Here is a 20,987-nt window from a genome sequence, read left to right as displayed (position 1 = left end):
TCATAGTATAGTAAGGCATAAAAACGTCAAAAAATGTCATAGTATAGTAAGGCATAAAAACATCATAGTATAGTAAGGCATTAAAATGTCAAAAAATGTCATAGTATAGTAAGGCATAAAAAGGTCAAAAAATGTCATAGTATAGTAAGGCATAAAAACGTCAAAAAATGTCACAGTATAGTAAGACATAAAAACATCATAGTATAGTAAGGCATTAAAATGTCAAAAAATGTCATAGTATAGTCAGGCATAAAAACGTCAAAAATGTCATAGTATAGCAAGGCATAAAAACATCATAGTATAGTAAGGCATAAAAACGTCAAAAAATGTCATAGTATAGTAAGGCATAAAAACATCATAGTATAGTAAGGCATTAAAATGTCAAAAAATGTCATAGTATAGTAAGGCATAAAAACATCAAAAAATGTCATAGTATAGTAAGGCGTAAAAACGTCATAGTATAGTAAGGCATAAAAACGTCACAAAATGTCATAATATAGTAAGGCATTGAAATGTCAAAAAATGTCATAGTATAGTAAGGCATTAAAATGCCAAAAAATGTCATAGTATAGTAAGCCATGAAATTGTCAAACAATGTCATAGGCATGTAAGGCATAAAAACATCATCGTATAGTAGGGCATTAAAATGTCAAAAAATGTCATAGTATAGTAAGGCATAAAAAGGTCAAAAAATGTCATAGTATAGTAAGGCATAAAAATGTCAAAAAATGTCATAGTATAGTAAGGCATAAAAACGTCATAGTATAGTAAGGCATAAAAATGTCAAAAAATATAGTATGTTAAGGCATAAAAAAGTAAAAAAATATCATAGTATAGTAAGGCATAAAAATGTCAAAAAACGTCATTGTATGGTAAGACATAAAAACTTCATAGTATAGTAAGGCATAAAAATGTCATAGTATAGTAAACCATTAAAACGTTAAAAAATGTCATAGTGTAGTAGGGCATAGAATAACGTATTGTATCAATTGTTTTACATGCAAATAACTTTGATTTTAGAATATAAATGATGTATGACTGCATATATGTGTCAGATACCGAGTTGTTGTTACTTCTCAGTCTGATTGTGTGGTGTTTTTCATCTTTCTGTCACAAGATATCATTTTTTCAGTAAGGCATAAATATGTCATAGGATAGTAAAGCATTGAAACATCAAAAAATGTCATAGTAAAGTATGGCATGAAAATGTCAAAAACTGTCATAGTATAGGCAATTGGATAGTTACCAATCCTTCAATGCCTTGGGCCGGCCTTGCTATTACCATCTGTAAGAGACAAGTTGGCTGGTCTACTGACTGCACAGGACTAATGGCGATAACTGGCAACTGAGTATAGCCTACATGTAGAAAATACCAATTACGATGTAAACAGCAAATGGACTGAGCAATGTACAGCAAATGAACTCAATGGTAAAGAAATGACACCAGTTATCTCTTTACAAGTTAGATGGTTATGAAATGTGGTCTGTTTACAATGTATCTTCATAATCATCATAATGTAAAAATTCAAACACCCTCCTTTCATTCCCTCATTCCATTAGATGAATGTTTACTATCGCCATGGGAACAGGTGCTGTTTTTGTAGTTAATGTTAGCTTAGCCTACATATTAAAAAATCTATTAAAGACCTTAAGCTGTCACTTCATATCTTACAATCATTAACGTAGTGCACGTTACTTGTCACCGATTATTCGGGGAAAAAACAACACATAGAGGACAATGTGCTCTTACTTTGAAAAGCAGATATGGCGTCATCAGCAGATGATTTTCCGAAAGTGGCTGAGTGTTACAAGTCGATTTTGGTTCAGACTGTCGGAAAGTTTGTTTCAAAATTCTGTGTGTGTAAAATTGAAATCCACAAGCGTAGAATTGAGATCCACAAATGCTTTTTCGCTTCACAAATAGAAAATTGATTCACAAATGTCTGTTTGAAAGTTGTTAAGGAAATGTTAGGAAGATATTCATAAATGCTTTTAGTTTATTTGTAAATTAATTAAATGTATGCACAGATCATTTTCTTTATTCATGGAATTTGTGTATTTGCAAATCTGTTTTATATTTGCAGGATATTCAGTGAATTTGCAAATTAATTTTTTGTATTTGTGGATTTTAGAGATTACAAATTTACGCATGGATTGTCAATCCGTTCACACAAATATTGAAACAAATCTACCTCCATATTATAGACAGTCTAAGGTGTTCATGAGCACAATTTGTCAAAGGAAACTGTGCAGATATTGACAAGAACATTAACCTTTATCTCTTTGTGAATCAAACCTGGAACAACATTGATGGAGTCCATCATGGTTTTCACATCCGACAGGTCAGCGAGTGGTGTGTTCAACTCAAGATGTGTAGACAACTTGAGGTCAGGCTCCTCTTTGGCAAACTCCTCGATCCTGGTGTGGTACAAAAAAAAAAAAAAAAGAGCTCTGAATACTGAGATTTAACATAAAGTTAAAGAAACTTGTGTCATGCCATTCATCTGGATCAGTTCAGATCATTCAATTCAAAAACTTAAGATCCTCTTACTAGCTTTTCCTTGAGCTTTCAAACTTTCATCCACTTCTGCAGTGGATGGAAATTTCTCGGTTGTCATCAAGACCGACTATCCCCATATCATGGAAACTAAGCTATCTCAATACTCTGCAAAAAGCTAGTAAGTGGACTTGTCAAACTACTTTTTGCAAAGCCAAGAATTTACTTTTAGTTGAAAATCAGTCTACTATAACATTAGTCTGGTTAGTCTTTCGAAATCACAATGCAGTGTCACACCTCTACTCACTGAGCAGCATCATAATCACCTTTTAATGGCGGGCATTACTGTCTGTCAACAAAAGGTCAGAGAAAGCAACTGAACAACACAGTAAATAAATGTAGAAATTCTAATCAATACCTCATATCCACAAGTCATGCTTTATTCTACAGCAGAAATATAACAGTAGAATTACTGCCTCACGGTCATATGCTTCCACCAACCAGCCAAGTTGAATTAATAGTCAATATCTCCCCTTCCAGAGTTAAGGTGTTTAATAATAGCCAGAAGTGTTTTTGCAGAAGATTATGATGTCACTGTGAAATTGATCTTTGACCATTTGGATATAAAACGTCATAGCTTCATCATTTTATCCTATTAGCCGTTTGTGTTAAATTGTGTCATAATCAGCATATGAATTGTGAGTTATGGCCAAAATTCTAATCAGTTCATCCTTGAGTCCAAGTGAATGTTTGTGCCAAGTCTGAAGAAATTCCCTCAAGGCGTTACTGAGATATACCATTCAAGAGGCCAAACATAAGCTTTGTGAGGTCACAATGACCTTGACCTTTGTCCACCAAATCTAATAAGTTCATCTTCGACTCCAAATGGACATTTCTGCCAAATTTGCACACTCACTCACACACACACAAACACAAACAAACACACACACACACACACACACACACACACACACACACACACACACACACACACACACACACACACACACACACACACACACACACACCTTCAGGAAAAGCCTTTTGTCCCGGCTGCGGTAGATCTCCTGGGCTGTCTCAATGAGCTCCTTGGAGGCATCCAGCGCCTGACCACATGCCAGCAGCTGTCTGTACAGAGCTTCCAGCTTGCTCTTCTTCTCCTCCTCCAGCCCAGCTGCCCTCTCGTCATATCGCTGAGACAGCGTCTGCAGCACATCGTTGTAGTGCTGCTCCAAATGTTGCTCCCGACGGCCAAAGTTCTCCTGTACATACATTTATATGATCATAGTTGCACAGTTAGAGATTTAGACATTTGTTATGTGTTAAACAAAATAAGAAAAGAAAAATGAGGACTGGATGTTAGATCAAGGGAGGTGATGAATGAAATGGACATGTTTGTTTCTTTAGTTCAACACTTTACAGTTTGAAATATAAAATCTGGCATTGTGAACTTTATTTCTGTCTTCAAGCTCTATAAAACAAAATAACAATAAAAAGTTATATTCCCAAATGCTCAAATAGCCATAAAATAATAAATCAATGTCAAAACACATTACAACAATCTGTTTCACTAAACTGAAAGACTTGGAGTGTTATATTTACCTCCACAGTGAGAAAGATTTCCTCCAGATGACCTGCAAAGTTCTCCATCTCAGCAACCTTCCCTTGCAGGTGATTCCTGGTCATGACAATCTCACTCTGAAAACAACAGTGAGTCACAATTGTAGCCTTTCTCTTTTTAATACAAACCAGAAACACACTATTTTTCAGCATGTTCTGTCAGGTCTTTCTGCTCATGTCTGTGGTGTCTGTGGTTTGGTAAAATATATACATATATATATATATAAATTGTAGGGCTTTATTATCTATATATTGGGTGGGAATTATATATATATGGTTCATTTATTTTATAGTATATACACGCAAATTATTTAATTTTCACTACAAAGAATATCTCTAGTCCACAGTTTTTAAGTGTTATTAATGGATTGCTTTTTCACTGATCCTCACAAGAATCAATTTTGGTTTAACAGAGGTCAAATAAAATCAGAAAATATCAAATATTTAATTGGTACATCAAGGGCCAAAGCTATGTTAGAGTCCCCACCTCGGTTTCTCCCTCTCTAAACACATCATCATCATCATCAAGTCCATCTTCTGCCCCAGTGGGAGAAGGAGGGCTGTCCTCACAGGGCTCAAAGCGAAGGGACTCGTTGGTGCCGACAGAGAACCTCTGCAAGGTGGAAATGTCTCGGGTAGCCCTTCCTCCTCTGGCTGAAGCCACCTTGTAGGGCTCCATGGTGTTCGACTCTCTGCTTAAGTCTTGGTGCTCAGCTTCTTCTGTAATCACATCCAGTCTGCCTCCTCTGATCTCATACAGGTCCATGAGGAGAGTGACTGGGGGAGGACAGAGCTTCACAACTCATTTATGATTTCTTATACAAGATCAGTCTAATTCAACATTATTTACTCTAAACTAAACAGAATCAACCACTTAGAATATTCTAAAAACCCTGCATCAAATAATGTCTAAACAAAATGAACACAACAGCATGTGAGAACTCTTAAAAAAAAAAAAAAACTACGCTCTGAACCAAGCAACTTGCCTGTGCAGAACAAGCAATTAATCAAATTATTGATAGTGACAAGTAACTGAGATCAAATTTACCTGGATAATTCAATAATCCTGTTTGGTCTAAACAACCATATCAGGCCAACAGTGCTGTCCGACAAGTCAACTCTGTAAGCAGTCCAACCCTCACCCAGACGCTGTGACAAAAATAGATTGGACTCAGCTCAAATGTCAGAGGCATGTCAAACATGCCTGCAGGAAATTAGTTATTTACTGAACAAACCATACAGTTTGACAAGTTAGACTAGTTAGAGGCCTGAGTTCTTTTAAACATCATAAAAACCCTTGTAATTAGAGCCAGTTTGTTAATTTCTTTGATATAAAGAGCTGGAAATCCCCGAACATGTGATTCAAAGGTTAAAGTTGAACACAATGCCCTGATGGTGCTTTCAACGCTCCTCGTAAACTCCCCTCTCGGTCATTCAAACTCTATAATTTAAATTGTGAACTCACCTGCTCTTTTAGTACCCCTGTCATCAAAGTTGAAAGCGGGTAGTTTTTTGGAACTGTTGCTTTGACGTATAAATCAAGCAACGCTGTCCTGCTGCGCACTGACAGGAAGGTTACTGGGGAGAAATTGCGTGCTATCAATACTAGTAGTGGTGTTAAGATGGATTTCTAGGCCAAGTAATGTTTACAAAGCTACATGGCTTTCGTCTTCTCTTCTCTATCGACTGTATTTTCAATAACTGTCATACCAACTTCAATTAACTTTAGATTTTATTCTTTAACGTTGGATTTAAAGATAATTCCCAATATTTTTGAGGCACCTGAAAGCATCTTGCGTCACACAAATGGCGGACGTTGTAAACAGAGCCAGCAGCTTCTCAGAGGCCAAAGTGAAACAGCTCTTTTTAAGATGAATAACGTAGATTATGAGCGCTTGGATAGTCTGGAGGGCTGGGTGGCCGTTAAAAGCAACATATTTGAAGAAACGGAGACGTTTAAGCTGGGCTTTATCGTACAGTGGAATGTCATCGAGTGTAAATTCGCTGTCACCTGCCATAATCGGACGTTACAACGACAGAAACGCAAAGCCGAAGTTGTCGTCGGCGACCCTCCGATGAGCTGGGCTGGACTCTTCTCCGTGAGCGATCTGAAACACATCCATCAACAGTTTTCATGTGTGGCAGACGTCCTGGGAGCCTGTTTCCCAGATTTGTCAGAGTTTGAAGAGGGCAACATTTGGGACTTGCTCTTTCTGAATCGGCGGTCGGGTGCCGAAGACGACGATGACAGGGATTTTGATTCACCGTGTAGGAAACTGGAAAAATATTTCAGCACAGCCATTGATATCTGTGGACGGAAAATTGTTCTCGATACGTTATTCACCCAGGATGAGCGGGATGTTGAGGAATACTTTGAAAATCTGCAGGAGTTCAAGAGGAAGACCATGCAGGAGGAGATGTCTAGGGCCAAGGGACACCTGCGACAGGTGAGGGGGTGTGGGCGGGATCAAATGAGCTGTCACATCAGTGTGGTTGTGTTGAGGGACCACGGGTATTTAAATCCTCAGCCACTTTATTACATCTTGATAATATCAGTGCAGTGGTGGAAAATAACTAAGTACATTTATGCAAGTCCTGTACTAAAGTACTGTTTTGTGAACCTTGTAATTTGCTAGAGTATTTCCATTTTATATTACTTTATACTTATACTCCATTACATTTTAAATGCAAATATTGTACTTTAACTCTGCCACATTTATATGACAGCCATTGCTGCAAGCCAATTTACAGATTCAGATTATTAATACAAAATATAACAGAGAATAAAGTCATGACGTAGGCCTATTATTATAGATTAAGCTACCCAGCAGTATTTAAAGCAGTTAAAATTAGCTCCACCTTTACCAGCTGTGTCATTAAAGTGATGCTTACACATTAATGCGTCAATAATAATCTTACAATCTTACTCTGCATCATTAGTACTTTTACTTACTTTTGGTACTTTATATTTTGATGCTAATACTTTTGTACTTTTTGAATGCAGGACTATTATTTGTAACTGAATATTTCTGCACTTAAGTAAATGGTACTTCTTCCACTGACAGTTTCAAATAACACTAAATCGGAGACTGCATTTGTTTAGCTGTGTTTTTACAATTCATACTGTACTGCTGAATTATTATTAATGATGACGCAATACAAGTTAATGCTGGTGTTTGTTTTGCTCATAGAAGAAGAGGTGTATGATCTTGAACAGTGCTTTACTAATGTCAGCATAGTTTGAACTGCTCCTGCCTTCTTCTAAACCTCTTGCCTGTGTGCACCACAGCTGACAAGACAATCTTTGATGCCCCCAAAAATATATATTATATAAGAAGGAATGTTTCACTTGAGTAAAAGACAAAGGGATTGCGGATTTAGTAAAGCTTGGGAAACCTGTAAGCTTTTGAATGTTACCATGCAGGACTAGCACCACACAGTGGTGTTACAAGTCTGAAAACGGGCCTACAATGACACAGCAAAGCCTTGCTGTATAAATGCTCTAGATGTTGCAACACTAACAGGACTGATGTTTGTTTTTCAGTCAGTGAGCTTTGCCAGCCGTTTGACATTTATATGAATTGAAGTTATTTGAACACAGAAATGTAACAAGAACCTTCAGGAGTCATATTGTACAGTCACTATGTCTATTATTACCTACTTCAACCAACCCCATTCTCCCCTCTACCTGACAGCATTTCATTTATTGATCAAGATGACCTAGGTGCAGACAAGGTCTGTGGTGTAAAGGTGTCAAATGGTTTGTTAATACCAGATTTGAGGAGGAAAACGTGTTTGACTTCAGTGGCGAGTGTCAGAGAAATGACTCCAGGTATCAACTGGTACTGAACCACTAATCTCTGGCTTCACCAGTCAACCTTCAGCCCGCCTGGTTATGAACGTTGTATACTGAAAGGACTAATATTTATTGCTATATTAGTGTGCACAGATATGATTAAAAACAGCTCCCTGTTGAAAGGTTTGTTTTTGTCCAGTTAATCTGAAAGACGAGAGCATATAATAGTGTTTATGTCCTTCATGTTTACAGCTGCTGCAGAGTCATGGCAGCGCAGACCGAATGGTTGTGCTACTCAGCATCTATGAGGAAGAAGACGAGTCCTACCAAGACCTGGTCACTGTGGCCACCACCTTCTTCCAGTATCTGCTGCAGCCTTTCAGGGACATGAGAGAGCTGGCCTGCCTCTACAAGATGGAGATCCTGGTAAATACAGCCATATATTTAGCTGCTTTTTTAGGATGTCCTCTACCTAAACTAAACTAAATTAAAATTGACTAAAAGCTGATATGTATATATATATATGTAAATATGTATGTGGGTTAAGTATCTGTAAGAAAATAATTGTCCACTGTTTTTGCTCCCTGCAGAAGTCTTTGGAGTTTGAGGACTTGGGTCCTAAGAGAATTGCAGCTCTGGAGAAGGAGGCGGAGGAGTGGAGAATGAAAGCAGAAGATGCAGTCGCCTCAATTCAGGACATCACTGTCACCTACTTTACGCAGACTTCAAAGGCTCTGGCTGGTATAAGTTGCTGTGTTGCTGCTTATTTGCGTATGGATGACTTAATTAATGACTTTTATGAGTCATTTCTCTGCACACAGGGGACAAGAACTGCTGTAGGTCACAAGCTGCATTGGAACTGCATACAAGCAACATATTGATGATATATGTCATCTAACATTCAAATAATGAAAAAGTCCAAATACAATACACATTGTTATTTTGAGACACAGACAGTAAATTGTTGAAAATGAACTAAGATGAACTAAATAAGTATTTTACTGCCCCTCCTACATTTAGATTGAATCAAAAATCTTAATTTTTAGGCAGCCACCTTTAATTTGGGTAATTTGTATTTCCAAGATGAAGTCCACAAACTATTTGGTTGGCAAATGTAGTTATGTCTATATAGGTTTAAGGAAAATAGCAAATATATATCACAACACTCACAGCAGCTCCTGAAATGCCTTGAACAACACAAACCGATTACATCTAACTTTGTAAAGTATTGGCAGTATTGATCAGTGGTTTACTTTTAAAATCAAATTTCTTTTTTCTTTTTCTTTCATGGTAATATACAGTATACTGAATGTGCTTTTTGTGTGATGCAGACATACATAACAGACACTTGTGTACATAAACGTCCAGGTATGTTAAAGCAGATGGAGGAGGATAAGTGTCGCTTTGGACCGGCTGCCTGGGCGTCTGCAGCTCCCCGGCTGGAGAAACTACGCTTCTTATTGGCCAAAGAAACCCTGCAGCACATGAGAGCTACAGAGATGTGCCTCAACCGCAAGAAAGACAGCATCAGAGAGAGGGTGTGTGTCTTACAGTTCTTTGAACAACACATGCAGCAGTGGTTTTTCTAGTGGTTCTGTAATCAGTCAGCATATTCCATAATGTTTTATTGGACTGTGACACAGTTATAAGGCTGTCAAAGGCTTTAGCTGTCATTTAGATCTGTATTTCCAGTGCCAAGGCCAGCACTGCTTTTGTACTGGTTGTAAGTTTGAAGAGATGTGGCACAGTGCCTGCTTGCCCTCATGTGTCTTTCACTTGGTATTCCAGTCTGATGTGAATCTAAAGTCCTTTGATCTATTTATAAAGCCTCTCTAAAAACATAGAGAATCCCCTTGATACACCCCCAAAACCTGCATGCATAGATAAGTGAGTGTGTCTGTGTGTCTATGCATACTCAAAACGTGCGAGCTGCATGCACATCAGTGACTACAGGGGGACCATATTTGTAATGTTAGGATCACAGTACTTTGGGAAAACTGTAGTGAAGTACTTGCTGCTATGGGGTGTCGTGCTGTGCGTTTGAGTTTTTCAGAAGAGAACAGAGAACACCTTCAGCACCTTCACCTTCATGTGGCTGCATTATTCATCCGATTAAGCTCTTTAAAAATCAGGTTTCAGAATGCTGGCAGTGTCTACCACTGTGAAATCAACGTGAGCCTTTACAGAGACAGCTGTGTGTGAGCGTTTCTGATGAGATCAGTAAACTACACCTACTCAGACTCTTGTGGCACCATAACTCGGTAGCTCTGCCGAGTGCGCTGGTGTTCCTACAGATGTCACAGCATGACTCCTTTACATTTAGATTGTGTGTTTATGTATGTGTGAAATGAGCTGGATGTAATCCCAAATTAATTCAATCTCTGCAGCACTTGTGTCATATCCAAACAGTGTGTGTGTTTCTATTCGACATAACTTTAAGTATTTAAGTACGTACACATGCTTTGAATCATTAACTACATATCAAGTATACTTAACATGACTGCACTATCTTGCAGGTAGCTGTTGGTTTCAGTTCATTTCATCACAGTATGAAAGTCAAATTGCGGAGATTATACTCGTTTCCGATATATTATCAATCACAGACCCTCAGCTTTATTTTTTTCACCTAGTAACATAGTTAAGAGCTGAGACTATAAAAAAAAAGAAAAAAATCCTTGTTATCTTATTCAAGGACACTCCCACATCCAGAATTTGAGTATGCTGTCAAAAAGTATGACATTAACAAGCTGCTGTGTCAAAAATGAAACCCAGCAGGCAAACGATGAGAAAAGTACTGTAGAGGATAATGTGGTGGATATTCTTTCACTAAATAGCTTAAACTTGGACAGCTGACTCTTTAAGTAAAGTTCATTCAAGGTGTCTTTGACCACAGAAAGAAGAGAGCCTCGCCATCTTTCTGAGAGACTAGTGTATCAAGCCTCAACGTCTCTGCAAGTTAAGGTTAACTACATACTTACACAAATGGAGAACAGCAGCTAAATCAAAACATATGGTCTGATTTAGAAGATGGTCAGCAATATGTACTCAGTATGTACGTAAGAGACTGTACTATACAAAGCCACCAGTATGATGCTTTAATGGGGCTGACCTGAATTTTTCTGTTGTTGTGTTGCAGCTGGGCAGCCTGTCTGGCGGAGTCCAGAGCCAGAGAGCTGATTCTGGGTCTGCGTCTGAGGATGGCCAGCAGCAGGACACAGTGGACCAGCTGGAGCTGCAGTTCTATGAAACCCAACTAGAACTGTACGACACCAAGTTTGAGGTCCTGAAGAATGAGGAGCAGCTGCTGGTGGCTCAGATAGACACGGTGCGACGGCAGATTAAAGGTATACTTACACTGCATTTAAGTAGCACAGAGCTGAACAGTGGATGTGTAGGCTACATCTGGTTTATAGGGAGAGAGAGGGAGTTTGAAACATACCACCACCCATTGAGCAAAATTGTTGTAAAGCACTCCGTATAACAACTCTGTAATAACATTCATAAATCATAAAACCAAAAGATTTAAGTACAAAATAGTGAAGAGCAGAGCAGAGAGAAAGGGTTCAAGGTTGTCTCACACTGTGAAACTGTAATTGGAATCATAAGGTCCTCCCGCTAATTTCCATCCTTGCCTGAACACTGTATTTGAACTAATACAGTAATACGGTGAATGCCTGCTAAAATAGAAAAGTTTGAACAAAATACAGCCCTGCAATTAATCCTAGCTCACCAAAAGGGACAGGTCAGCGAAGCCACAATTTGAGTCCCCTTTTTTTAGCCCATATTTTTTCACATTTTGACACCTTAAAAAGTACGGCAAAGCAGACAGGTGCTGCTCCCAGTTTGAAAACCTCTGATAGAGAGGTAAGCGGGGAAATGTGTTTAATTTTAATCTCAATTTTAATTCGGTGAACTGGCCCTTTAAAAATGCATGTGTTTTTTATGTTGACTCAGTGATACGTCGGTTTCATTGAAAGGTGTCTCCAATATTTTGCCCACCTCATTTAAGCACTACTACTAAACACACCTCGCAATATAATGCGACATTCTACTCACACAGTGTCAGTTATCATTAGAAATGACAACATGTTTATTGCAGGAGTGCTGTACTGGATTACATGATGTACTTTTTGTTTTTCTGGTCACTTAGTGTATTGTGCTTGGGTTTTACTTTGGGGAAACATTTTGTTCATGGAAATATTTCCCTAATTGCTCCTCCTGGGACGTGGGATGTTTGCTTCCAAGTTGTGTGTAAGTACATGCTGTGTATTTACTTGCGTGTGGTGTCTTTGGCTCTGTGTGTCCTGACACTGACTGGTTTCAGGTTTATTTTCTCAACCGAAAAGCAGGAAGGTGTTTCCTCTACCAGTAAAGGAAGCAAGAGGACAGAAAAAAATGATGAGAGTATGTGAATGAAAGGAGGCTGCTCTGAGTTTATGGCATATTTCAAAGTTTATAATGTAAATAAAAGGTATATCAATGGGCATTTTCGTAAAGGACACTAGTTTTCCTGTTGACGGAAAGAAAGTTTACCAAAAAACAGGAAATAATCAGATTTCTTAAAAACATATACACGACAACTACGGTCGACATCAGGGTGACACCTGAGGCATAATGTGCTCTGTTTAGGGTGAACTTTGATTGTTGTTGTGCCAGAACTCCTTGGCTTGTTTGTCTGGCATAAAGCTTTACATACTTTATATAGATACACAGTGCATACTCTCATAATTGAGACTTTGTGATGACAACAGAGAAGTTGGTTTCCACAATATTGTATGAAGCACAATGAAACTGTAGAGGTATAACTGTATGAGTTGGAGGAGTTCCTGGTGAACAGGTGTCAGACTGACCCGACTGCGTTTGTGTTTCAGAACTGAAGGAGGAGGTGGTTTACTATGATGTGTGTGAAGATCCAGAGGAGCTGCAGAGCATGGTCCACACAGGTATCCAACAAGCAGACTCTCCGGCCGTCAGTCAACTCAAAAGACGCCTACAGACCTTGGAGACCAAGAGAGGCAACATCTGTGCCCGGCGAGCTTATCTCCGTAACAAAAAGGTGTGGGCGCGTATGACTGACATTCATTATTTTTTCAAAAGACATTCTGCCCCATTTAAAAATTATATTTTGTGGCATTTGGAGGACAAATGTATTGATCTGAGTAGTAGATTGGAAATAGTTGGAAATGTTAATGAAAGAAGATGGTTCCATTTGCCCCACTCTCTATTCCCTTCATGTCTCCAAATGCTGCAAGTTTTTTTTTTTTTACAATCGTTTTTACTACATTGTTTTATTTTTAGCTCACAGTAATTCAAGTGCAGTTGGTGCAATTGGCATTTCTCCTTCCCCTGGCTGTATGCTCATTTGTCTGATTTAAAAAATAAAAAAAAACAAACATTTTATTGCTCAGAGCAAAGTGGGAAGAGCCCCCTGGTTAGTGGCTCCCACAAATCACATCCAGTAATCCACAGGGAACAAGAGTCACACGCATGAATATTTAGCATTGCAGTAAAAAACAAAGCTCTAGCAAATAACTGAGACATTATTTGCTCCTCATTTTCAGTTTCAGTGACTTTTTCTGAACCTTGAAGGACATATTTGTCCAAACATCCATGAATGTCTGACTATGGTGTGTACATGTCAAACTGTAATTGTGTTTTTATATAGTATGTAATATAGTATATGATAATGTTAATATATCGTGTATTAATGTTTGTGTGTATCTTTAGGATCAGTGCATGGACGCCCAAGAACAGAAGCAGCTGGCAGCCAAGCAGAGCTCCAAAGTCTTCAACCAGCATCATCAAGTCCGCCTGGTACGTCGCCACAGCAACAAGACAACCCACAGAGATGCTCTGACACCGGCAGAAGCCACAAATGAGACTGGATCCAATTCTGTTTCTCTAATACCTCTCACTGTCTCCCTCTGTTGTCTGCAGAAACGAGAGAAGAGGAAAGAAGAGGAGCAGAGGAGAAAACTGTGGGTGGACCAGGAGCGAGAGAAGACTCTGAGCAGATTACGATCCTTCAGAGAGGTCAGGCGCTCTCATTGTCTCTGGTCTGCCCCCCCCCCCTGCAGCTTCAACTTTGTTTATAAAACCCCAGAGCCTCCTGCTTCATACCAGCTTAATTCAATAGTTCCCTTCAAAATTAAAATTCAGTTATTAACTGCCCGGCCCCAACATCACAGGAAGCTCTGGTTATGGACATGCTGTCTTTCAATTAAATTCTGTTCAATTTTATTTATATGGCTTGAAATCATAACAGAAGTCATCTCAGGGCAATTTTCATATAGAGCAGGTCTAGACTGTGCTCTTTATAATGTTATTTACATGGAGCCAACATTCCCCCATGAGCAGCACCCGGTGACAGTGGCAAGGAAAAACTCCCCTTCACCAGAGCTGGTCAACAGTGAATAAAATAACATAAGGAAGTGCATTTTGGACCTTAATTGGTGCACAAGTGTTGGTATTTATGGATTAGAGACTTGTTGAAACAAGATTTAATTCGGATGAAGCGGTTGATGTTAAATACTCAAGATTTTTAATAACGATCCCCCAAATTTAGATGTGAAGGATTTGTGATGAAGATGTTCTGGTGGTAGAATATTTTACAGTTGAACAATAAGTGTATTGTTCTTAACTCCACACTTCTATCTGCTCTGCTCTGATCTTCTCCTCTGCAAACTCTTGTGTTGCAGTAAACAGAGGAGTCTATTGAAATTGCTATGTAATGTTGACACTGTCAGTTCTCACCTGCTGCATAATTTCCTAAGTTTTTCTTTAAAAACTTGAATATAACGAGCTGGAGAAGGTACATAATAATTGTACCAACTAACACTTTGTAATTAGTACCAAATTGCATAAGCCTATCTTGGAAATACCCTTGTAATTTGCAGCTAAATACCAGTTCATATTTAGGAAATTATGAGGAAAGTTTCCAGGAAACTAGCAGGAAAATACAGGACCCATAAAAAAGTGTTACTGAAATCACTCATTTGAGACATGCTAGCAGCTACTAAGAACTTAGAAACAACTTCACGAATGAAGTCAGTAATGGATTTACAAATAGCCAGAGCAGCTCAGTCCAGAACAGCTACTCAGTGGCGAGATTGTTTTTGCCAAACAAACAATTCTTGTTTTCAAAGATCATCCAACCCGAGCAGATTGGGAGGATTTATTTTCTCTTCATGTCAGCATCATGGTTTCAGATTTTTGTGCACATTCCCTCTGTCACTTCAGTTAAATCTCAAGTCACTGTGAGACCTATTTAAAACAGAAGAGCATTAGCCTGTTGTGTGGCATCGTCTTGTGTCTTTGCCGTCTCTCTCAGAACCTGAGATAACGTCCTTATTTCTTAAACTGTTTTACCCCCTTTTCTACCATCTTTTTCAAGAAGCGACAGGGCCAGTACATCCTGAAAACTCCTCAGTCCAGGATGTCTCCTTCAGAAGTCCCGTGTCCCTCCCAGCCGCTGTCCATCATCAGCCTCGGCCCCTCTCCCTCCTCTGAAGGACCCCCCCCCTCCGTCCGTTCTGCACCCCGACGCAACAAAGCACCCAAGAAACAGCAGCCTAAAGACATCCCTGTTCAGATCTATTCCCCACCGCCGCCTCCAACAACAAATATCCCTTCTGCACCTCCTCCTCCGCCCCCTCCACCACCACCACCACCACCTCCACCACTCCCCCCTGCTGTACCTCCTCCAACTCCCCAAGCTTCCTCTGAGGACACACCAATGCCTCTCAGTGAAAAAGAGGACCCTCCTTTCCCAGCCAAGAACATGCTCAAACAAAATATAGGTGAGAGTGAAACACATACAGTATAATTCTTCTGTTAATGCGTCTGTAATAAATGGACACCAGAGGATAAATCGTTTTGATGTCCATTTATTTTGAAAAAATTCAATACAGATGGAGTAGGATGTGTGAATTTGTCTGACTACTGGGAAGGTCATGTTTGTTTGTTCCACAGTGTGCTTTGAGAGAGAGAGGGAGTGTACATGTGCATGTGCGTGTGCGTGTGTGTGTGCGTGTGTGTGTGCGCACGCACATGCCTGTACATGGTGTTCTGTCCTAAATTCCCAACTTCCCCCATGAGGCCAGAGGAGGCATTTTACCTCAGTTGTGATCCTGCTGATGCACACTCTCAGCTCCAGAGAGACAGTAACGTCCAGCACAACTTCAGTTTTTGGAGCTTTTGTGAAATGAAAGTCATTCAAGAGGAAGCTTGTTTTTAAAAATGAATAGAGATTGTGCACCAGTGAGAACTTGGTGAAAGCTCTGTGCAGTCTGCTTTGTAGTGACGAATTTCAGATGCTTCATCAGCAGTGATATTAAAAGTGACAACAATTTCAATTCTTCACTTCCAATGTAGCTTCTTCCATCATCGTAAAAGTGTCTGTTTTCCTTTATTGTTGTATTTCTGTAGGAACAATGGATGAAGTTTTGGCCTCACTGCAGCGTGGACAGATTCAGCTTCGAAAGGTCCCCGCTCCCAGAACAGCGCCCCCTGCTGCTGACCCGAGGAGCAGTCTGATGTCCGCCATCCGACAGGGAGTCACCCTGAAGAAGGTGAGATGTTCTACAGTAATCCCATACATGGATCCAGGCCGTGTTAACTGATTCATTCAATTACTAGAAATTATTGTTACACACAGCTGTGACGTAACTGTAAGCCTTGTTGTTTGTTTTCTGTTATTCTTTGAACCATATGAAAAAAGGTTTAGAATTTCATTCTGTGTGGTTTTAAAAAGGTCTTAACAAGTCTTAAATTGACTTTGGTGAACACTGCAGAAACTCATTAATATGGAACTGTAATGAAAACTGTTATCATGTCGTGCTATAGGTGGTTCCTGCACGTGCAGAGGTCCTAAGCAGCGGAGACAACGAGCTGGAGCGCAGCATCAAAGCTGCCATGATGAGGATGAAGAAGGTGGCAGCCGACTCTGATGAGGACGACAGGGGAGATGACGAGACACACAGTGGAGACTGGGACAGCTGAGCACACGCACTCACTCACACACACACACACACACACACACACACACACACACACACACACACACACTCACACACATATACCGATGAAGCTGTTCTCTTATATTGTCCCTGTTCTGTTTTATCCAGCTTATGTTGCTGCCAAATTTTCACCAGAAAGCTTCTTTGACAGTGGGAGGATTACGCCTCTTCTGACATAAACATTGCAGGTTGTTGAAGTTGTCACACAGTAATCATATTTGTTTTTTAAATAGCCCTGATACGTTGAAATACATTAAAAACTGCTTAAATCCAACTAGCCAGCAAATGGCAGAGTCAGGATTTAGCAGTTGGTTTGCAGAAATCTCAAACTGAGCGAAGGAGGTGTTGTGCTACAACATTCATTAGGGAGAAAAGCTGAGCAATAGCACTGTAGTACAGTGTGTGAATGATTGAATTTCTGAAGGCCTTTTGTGAGACTGTCACACAGCATGGGAAGCCTGTGCCACAGGCTCACACAACTACACTACACAACTCCACCATCACAAAAACTCTCACATTTGTCTCACATTGCCGAGTCTTAACTCGGCTACTTCTGTTATTTTGAATGTAATTACAACCGAACAACTGTTTTCTAACTTGACTTTACCCCTAAGGGCTACCGCAAATTGACTTTTGTAGTTTTTGCGTTTTATTACTAAACAAAGCAAGAGTTATGTTCTGAAGTGCAGTGTTAATTATTTACAGCCTACATGTCTGTGTGTGTTAGAGGCCGTTTGATGCACTGTCCTGTCCTTTTTCTTTTTGTGTAAGAAAAGTGTGAATGTGTTAGGCTTTATTTCAGTGCAATTTATACATGATTTGTTATTTCTTCATCTCTGATGCCATAACAAATGAATTGACAAAGAATGAATGCTAGATTCATGTTTTGTAACTACGTCCTTCTAATGATGGAAAAAAGCTTGCTCACAGGTTATTGTTACTGTTTAGGGCAATCTCCATACTTATACTTATGACCTTTGAACCTGTGACAGAGCACTTGACTTACCTGAACCTCTCAAAAAGACAAAGTTATAATGTATTATGCACAAAATACATGGGTTCAAGGAGAAATTACTAATTATTGCACTTCTTTAAAACTTCTTTTTCTGCAAAGATATGAAACTTATTCCAGTGTGTTACAGACGAGCTGTGGGCTGATGACGGGTGAGGCTGAAACACACTTGTACTGCTGTGTTTTAATAATAAATGTAATGACATGTAAGATCATAAACATGAACTGTGGGCGATTTCTTTTTCATTCAAACTTCGTTGGTCTGAGAGCTTTTTTTTTTTTTTATTCTTTTCTCTTTGCTCATGCTGTTCCCTGATCTCCACAGGTTAGCTGCACCTGTGCCACAATGAAACCCCCGCTCTTTAAATGAGTCACGCCGTCTAAAGAGTCTTATCAACCTGTGCCGGTGAACTCCGGTGAGTGTGCTTTGGCGATTTGTAGCTCAGATGATGATGAGTCATATTGTAATATCCATCCTGGCAGGCGTCGCTCTCGCATCTCTCTCCTGCAGTGACAGCTCAGACATCCCCAGCCAGTTGTGATTGGGTTTATTCAGCTCTGTGTACTTAGAGAGCAGCTGCTAGCAGAGGTGGTTGTGGCTGCTCTCGGAGATCATCTTGTTTGCAGGGCCGTTGTCACTCTGCATTTGTCTGGGGTGTAATTCATTGGTAAAATCCAGGTGATTCAGATGATGGTGATTCAGAAATCCAGATGGAAGGCAGGTCACACACACGCAGGTCTTGAGACAAACCCGCCGATCGAGCGTCAACATGAAATTCCGCAGCTTGTTACTATGGCAACAGGAAGTCTCCGTGGTAGTGGCCTGCAGTGCCATCTCTCTCTCTCTCTCTCTCTCTCTCTCAGACACATGTACAGAGCAGCATAGTCTCTTAATGATGTTTCACCAACTCGCCCACTCATCACCAGTCACACAATGAGCTTTGCTGAGAGAATTAAAGAGACAGCGATGAACAGTATGGAGAGGACAGAGAGAGAGAAATGTTTTTGCTGCAACACTGCTACTGTAGTGATTTGAATTTGATTGATAATTCATATTGTTTCTATTATTTTTAATTTAATTAATTCATAATTTAGTATATGACGGATTTGAAAAGTGACGGGATCCCTCGCCCACAGTCAAGAGTTTTCTTCTGTCCAAACAAGAGTCAAACAAACACACTGTTTACTATTTAATAAAAGCAAAAGGTAAGACTAAAAGTCTTCAACCATGCTAGCCGCTCTGTGAGGCTGTACTAAGCCAAAGCATTTGCTTTAAGCTAAATGCTAAAGTCAGCATACTAACATGCTCACACTGACAATGTTAACGTGGTGATGTTTAGCAGGTGTTGTTTTTTCCATATTAACTATCATAGTTAAGTATGTTAGCATGATCACATTTGCAAATTAGTACTAAACACAAAATACAGCTAAGGGAATGTTATTAGTTTTGCAGATATAAACCAAAGTATTTGACAAATTTGAACATTTTGACCTGCTGGTGGCGCTAGATGAAAAGTCAGGGGATCATCAAAGTGAGTAGGATTCATTCTCTGGAGAATATGAATGAATAAAATTTCATTGCTATCCATATAATAGTTGTTGAGATATTTTAGTCTGGCCCAGACTGGTGGACCGACTAACCCAGAGCTATGCAAGTTACGTGGCTAAAAAAATGCTAAAAGTGAGTCAAGTTTTGTCCAAGCAACAGTCAAAAAATCCCTCAAAGGTATTCAGTAGGACTGCAACTAACCTTTTTTTAAATAATCGAATAACTTATATTGTTTTCAGAATTAATCACCAACAATTCTGATAATGGATCATGTCATTGATCAGTCATTGAACTCATTTCATATCAACTAAAACAGTCTGGGGCTCCAGTTTCAATGTTTTATTAGCATTGTAAATTAAATATCTTTGGATTCTGTGCTGTTGGTTGGACAGGAGCCATTTCAAAATATCATAAACAGGCCTGGGTGACTTCTCTCATGATTTCTTATATTTAACAGACTAAACAAGTAATTAACCAAAGAAAATAACGAACAGATTATTTAGTAGTTCAAATAATAAGCTGCAGTTTTACAACAGTTAATTTTCAATTAACTCACTTAATTGGTCAATTAACTGATCACCTCAGAACCAAATTGATGCTTACACTGTATATTGATTAATTCTCCTCTCAGATGTACCTGTGTCGCCCACCTGATCTCTGAGGGTGAAAATGGAAATTAGAAACTCAGGGAGACCAGCTTCTAGGCGTCTCATTGGCTGAGGAAGATGACTGACTCTCTTGTCTAATTATCAAATTAATTGATGGAAGGTGGCACTGGATCTGTACTTCTTATAGTCCATCAGTCATACTGTTATTTACAAAAGGAAAGGAGTGAGTGGGATTAGGTTGCCAAGGCAACATGTCTTCTGATCCACAGATCTGCATTTATGTCTTCAGTGCTGAGGATGTTTGAGGGTTTTTCCGTCCTTCAAACAAGCTGATGTGTGTTTGCTTTATTTGTACTGATTTCAGAGAAACTGATACATGTCACTGACGGCGATTAAATCCCACCTCATTTGCTACGGTTCTGTGTGTCTCTGTTAGGATTACAGCTATATTTAGTGCTATGTAAATCAACATCAGAGACAAAGACGTGCGGTGGCGGAGCTTCTGTACTCAAGCATCGACGGGATGAAGCTCTGCCGCTCTAGGTTCATTCCACCTCCTTCACTGAGCTTCTCATCCAGGAAAAATGCCTCAAGACTTTCACGATGTCAGGCAGCGCATTTGTCAGCTTTAACAGCATCTTAGTTTTTCTAAACACAACCCACAATACTGATTTGCAACTAAATGGGGGATTAGGGAAACCTTCCATCTTCTCCCTATGGCGCTCTGGCCAAAATGTGACCCACTACTTGAACTTAAAAAAAAAAAAAAAAAAAAAGAAGAAACACACACACACTAACTCAGCATTGTAATTAAACTAAATTTTAACAATTGTCAGTTCTATTGTACAATATTGAACAGGAGTCACAAAAGTGCACAAGAGGCATTGG

The 20,987-nt window shown here is 39.4% G+C and overlaps 2 protein-coding genes across 4 annotated transcripts in view; one reads left to right on the top strand and one right to left on the bottom strand.

Annotated features, from left to right (window-relative positions):
- fsd2 (fibronectin type III and SPRY domain containing 2) overlaps nucleotides 1-5,695 on the bottom strand; it is a 20,059-nt gene extending 14,364 nt beyond the window's left edge. Inside the window, exons 1-6 of one of the 2 annotated variants that reach the window (XM_022748749.1) lie at nucleotides 5,583-5,695; nucleotides 4,605-4,894; nucleotides 4,100-4,195; nucleotides 3,526-3,759; nucleotides 2,824-2,846; nucleotides 2,297-2,418 (exon numbers count right to left, since the gene is read on the bottom strand). In XM_022748749.1, coding sequence (XP_022604470.1) covers nucleotides 2,297-2,418; nucleotides 2,824-2,846; nucleotides 3,526-3,759; nucleotides 4,100-4,195; nucleotides 4,605-4,883 — 754 coding nt within the window. In that variant the 5' untranslated portion in view covers nucleotides 4,884-4,894; nucleotides 5,583-5,695. Of the gene's footprint in view, nucleotides 1-2,296; nucleotides 2,419-2,823; nucleotides 2,847-3,525; nucleotides 3,760-4,099; nucleotides 4,196-4,604; nucleotides 4,895-5,165; nucleotides 5,423-5,582 lie in introns of those variants that run through there. The other variant, XM_022748745.1, reaches the window with a different exon arrangement.
- A 245-nt stretch (nucleotides 5,696-5,940) lies between these two features.
- whamm (WAS protein homolog associated with actin, golgi membranes and microtubules) lies at nucleotides 5,941-18,213 on the top strand. 2 transcript variants are annotated; one of them, XM_022746780.1, is made up of 11 exons: nucleotides 5,941-6,564; nucleotides 8,166-8,339; nucleotides 8,504-8,654; nucleotides 9,282-9,451; nucleotides 11,050-11,257; nucleotides 12,785-12,969; nucleotides 13,641-13,727; nucleotides 13,851-13,946; nucleotides 15,307-15,712; nucleotides 16,341-16,483; nucleotides 16,758-18,213. In XM_022746780.1, exons 1-11 carry the CDS (start codon nucleotides 5,989-5,991, stop codon nucleotides 16,911-16,913), a joined length of 2,352 nt encoding a protein of 783 aa, XP_022602501.1. In that variant the 5' UTR covers nucleotides 5,941-5,988; the 3' UTR covers nucleotides 16,914-18,213. The 2 variants fall into 2 exon arrangements, with proteins under 2 accessions (XP_022602501.1, XP_022602492.1); XM_022746771.1 differs by having other exon boundaries at nucleotides 8,504-8,684.
- Nucleotides 18,214-20,987: the final 2,774 nt, after the last annotated feature.

The sequence above is a fragment of the Seriola dumerili genome, unplaced genomic scaffold (assembly GCF_002260705.1).
Source record: "Seriola dumerili isolate Sdu_G_001 unplaced genomic scaffold, Sdu_1.0 BDQW01000011.1, whole genome shotgun sequence".
In the NCBI taxonomy this organism is placed as follows: Eukaryota; Metazoa; Chordata; class Actinopteri; order Carangiformes; family Carangidae; genus Seriola; species Seriola dumerili.
Note: the sequence above shows the minus strand (reverse complement) of the source record. Positions and strands in the feature narration are given on the sequence as shown.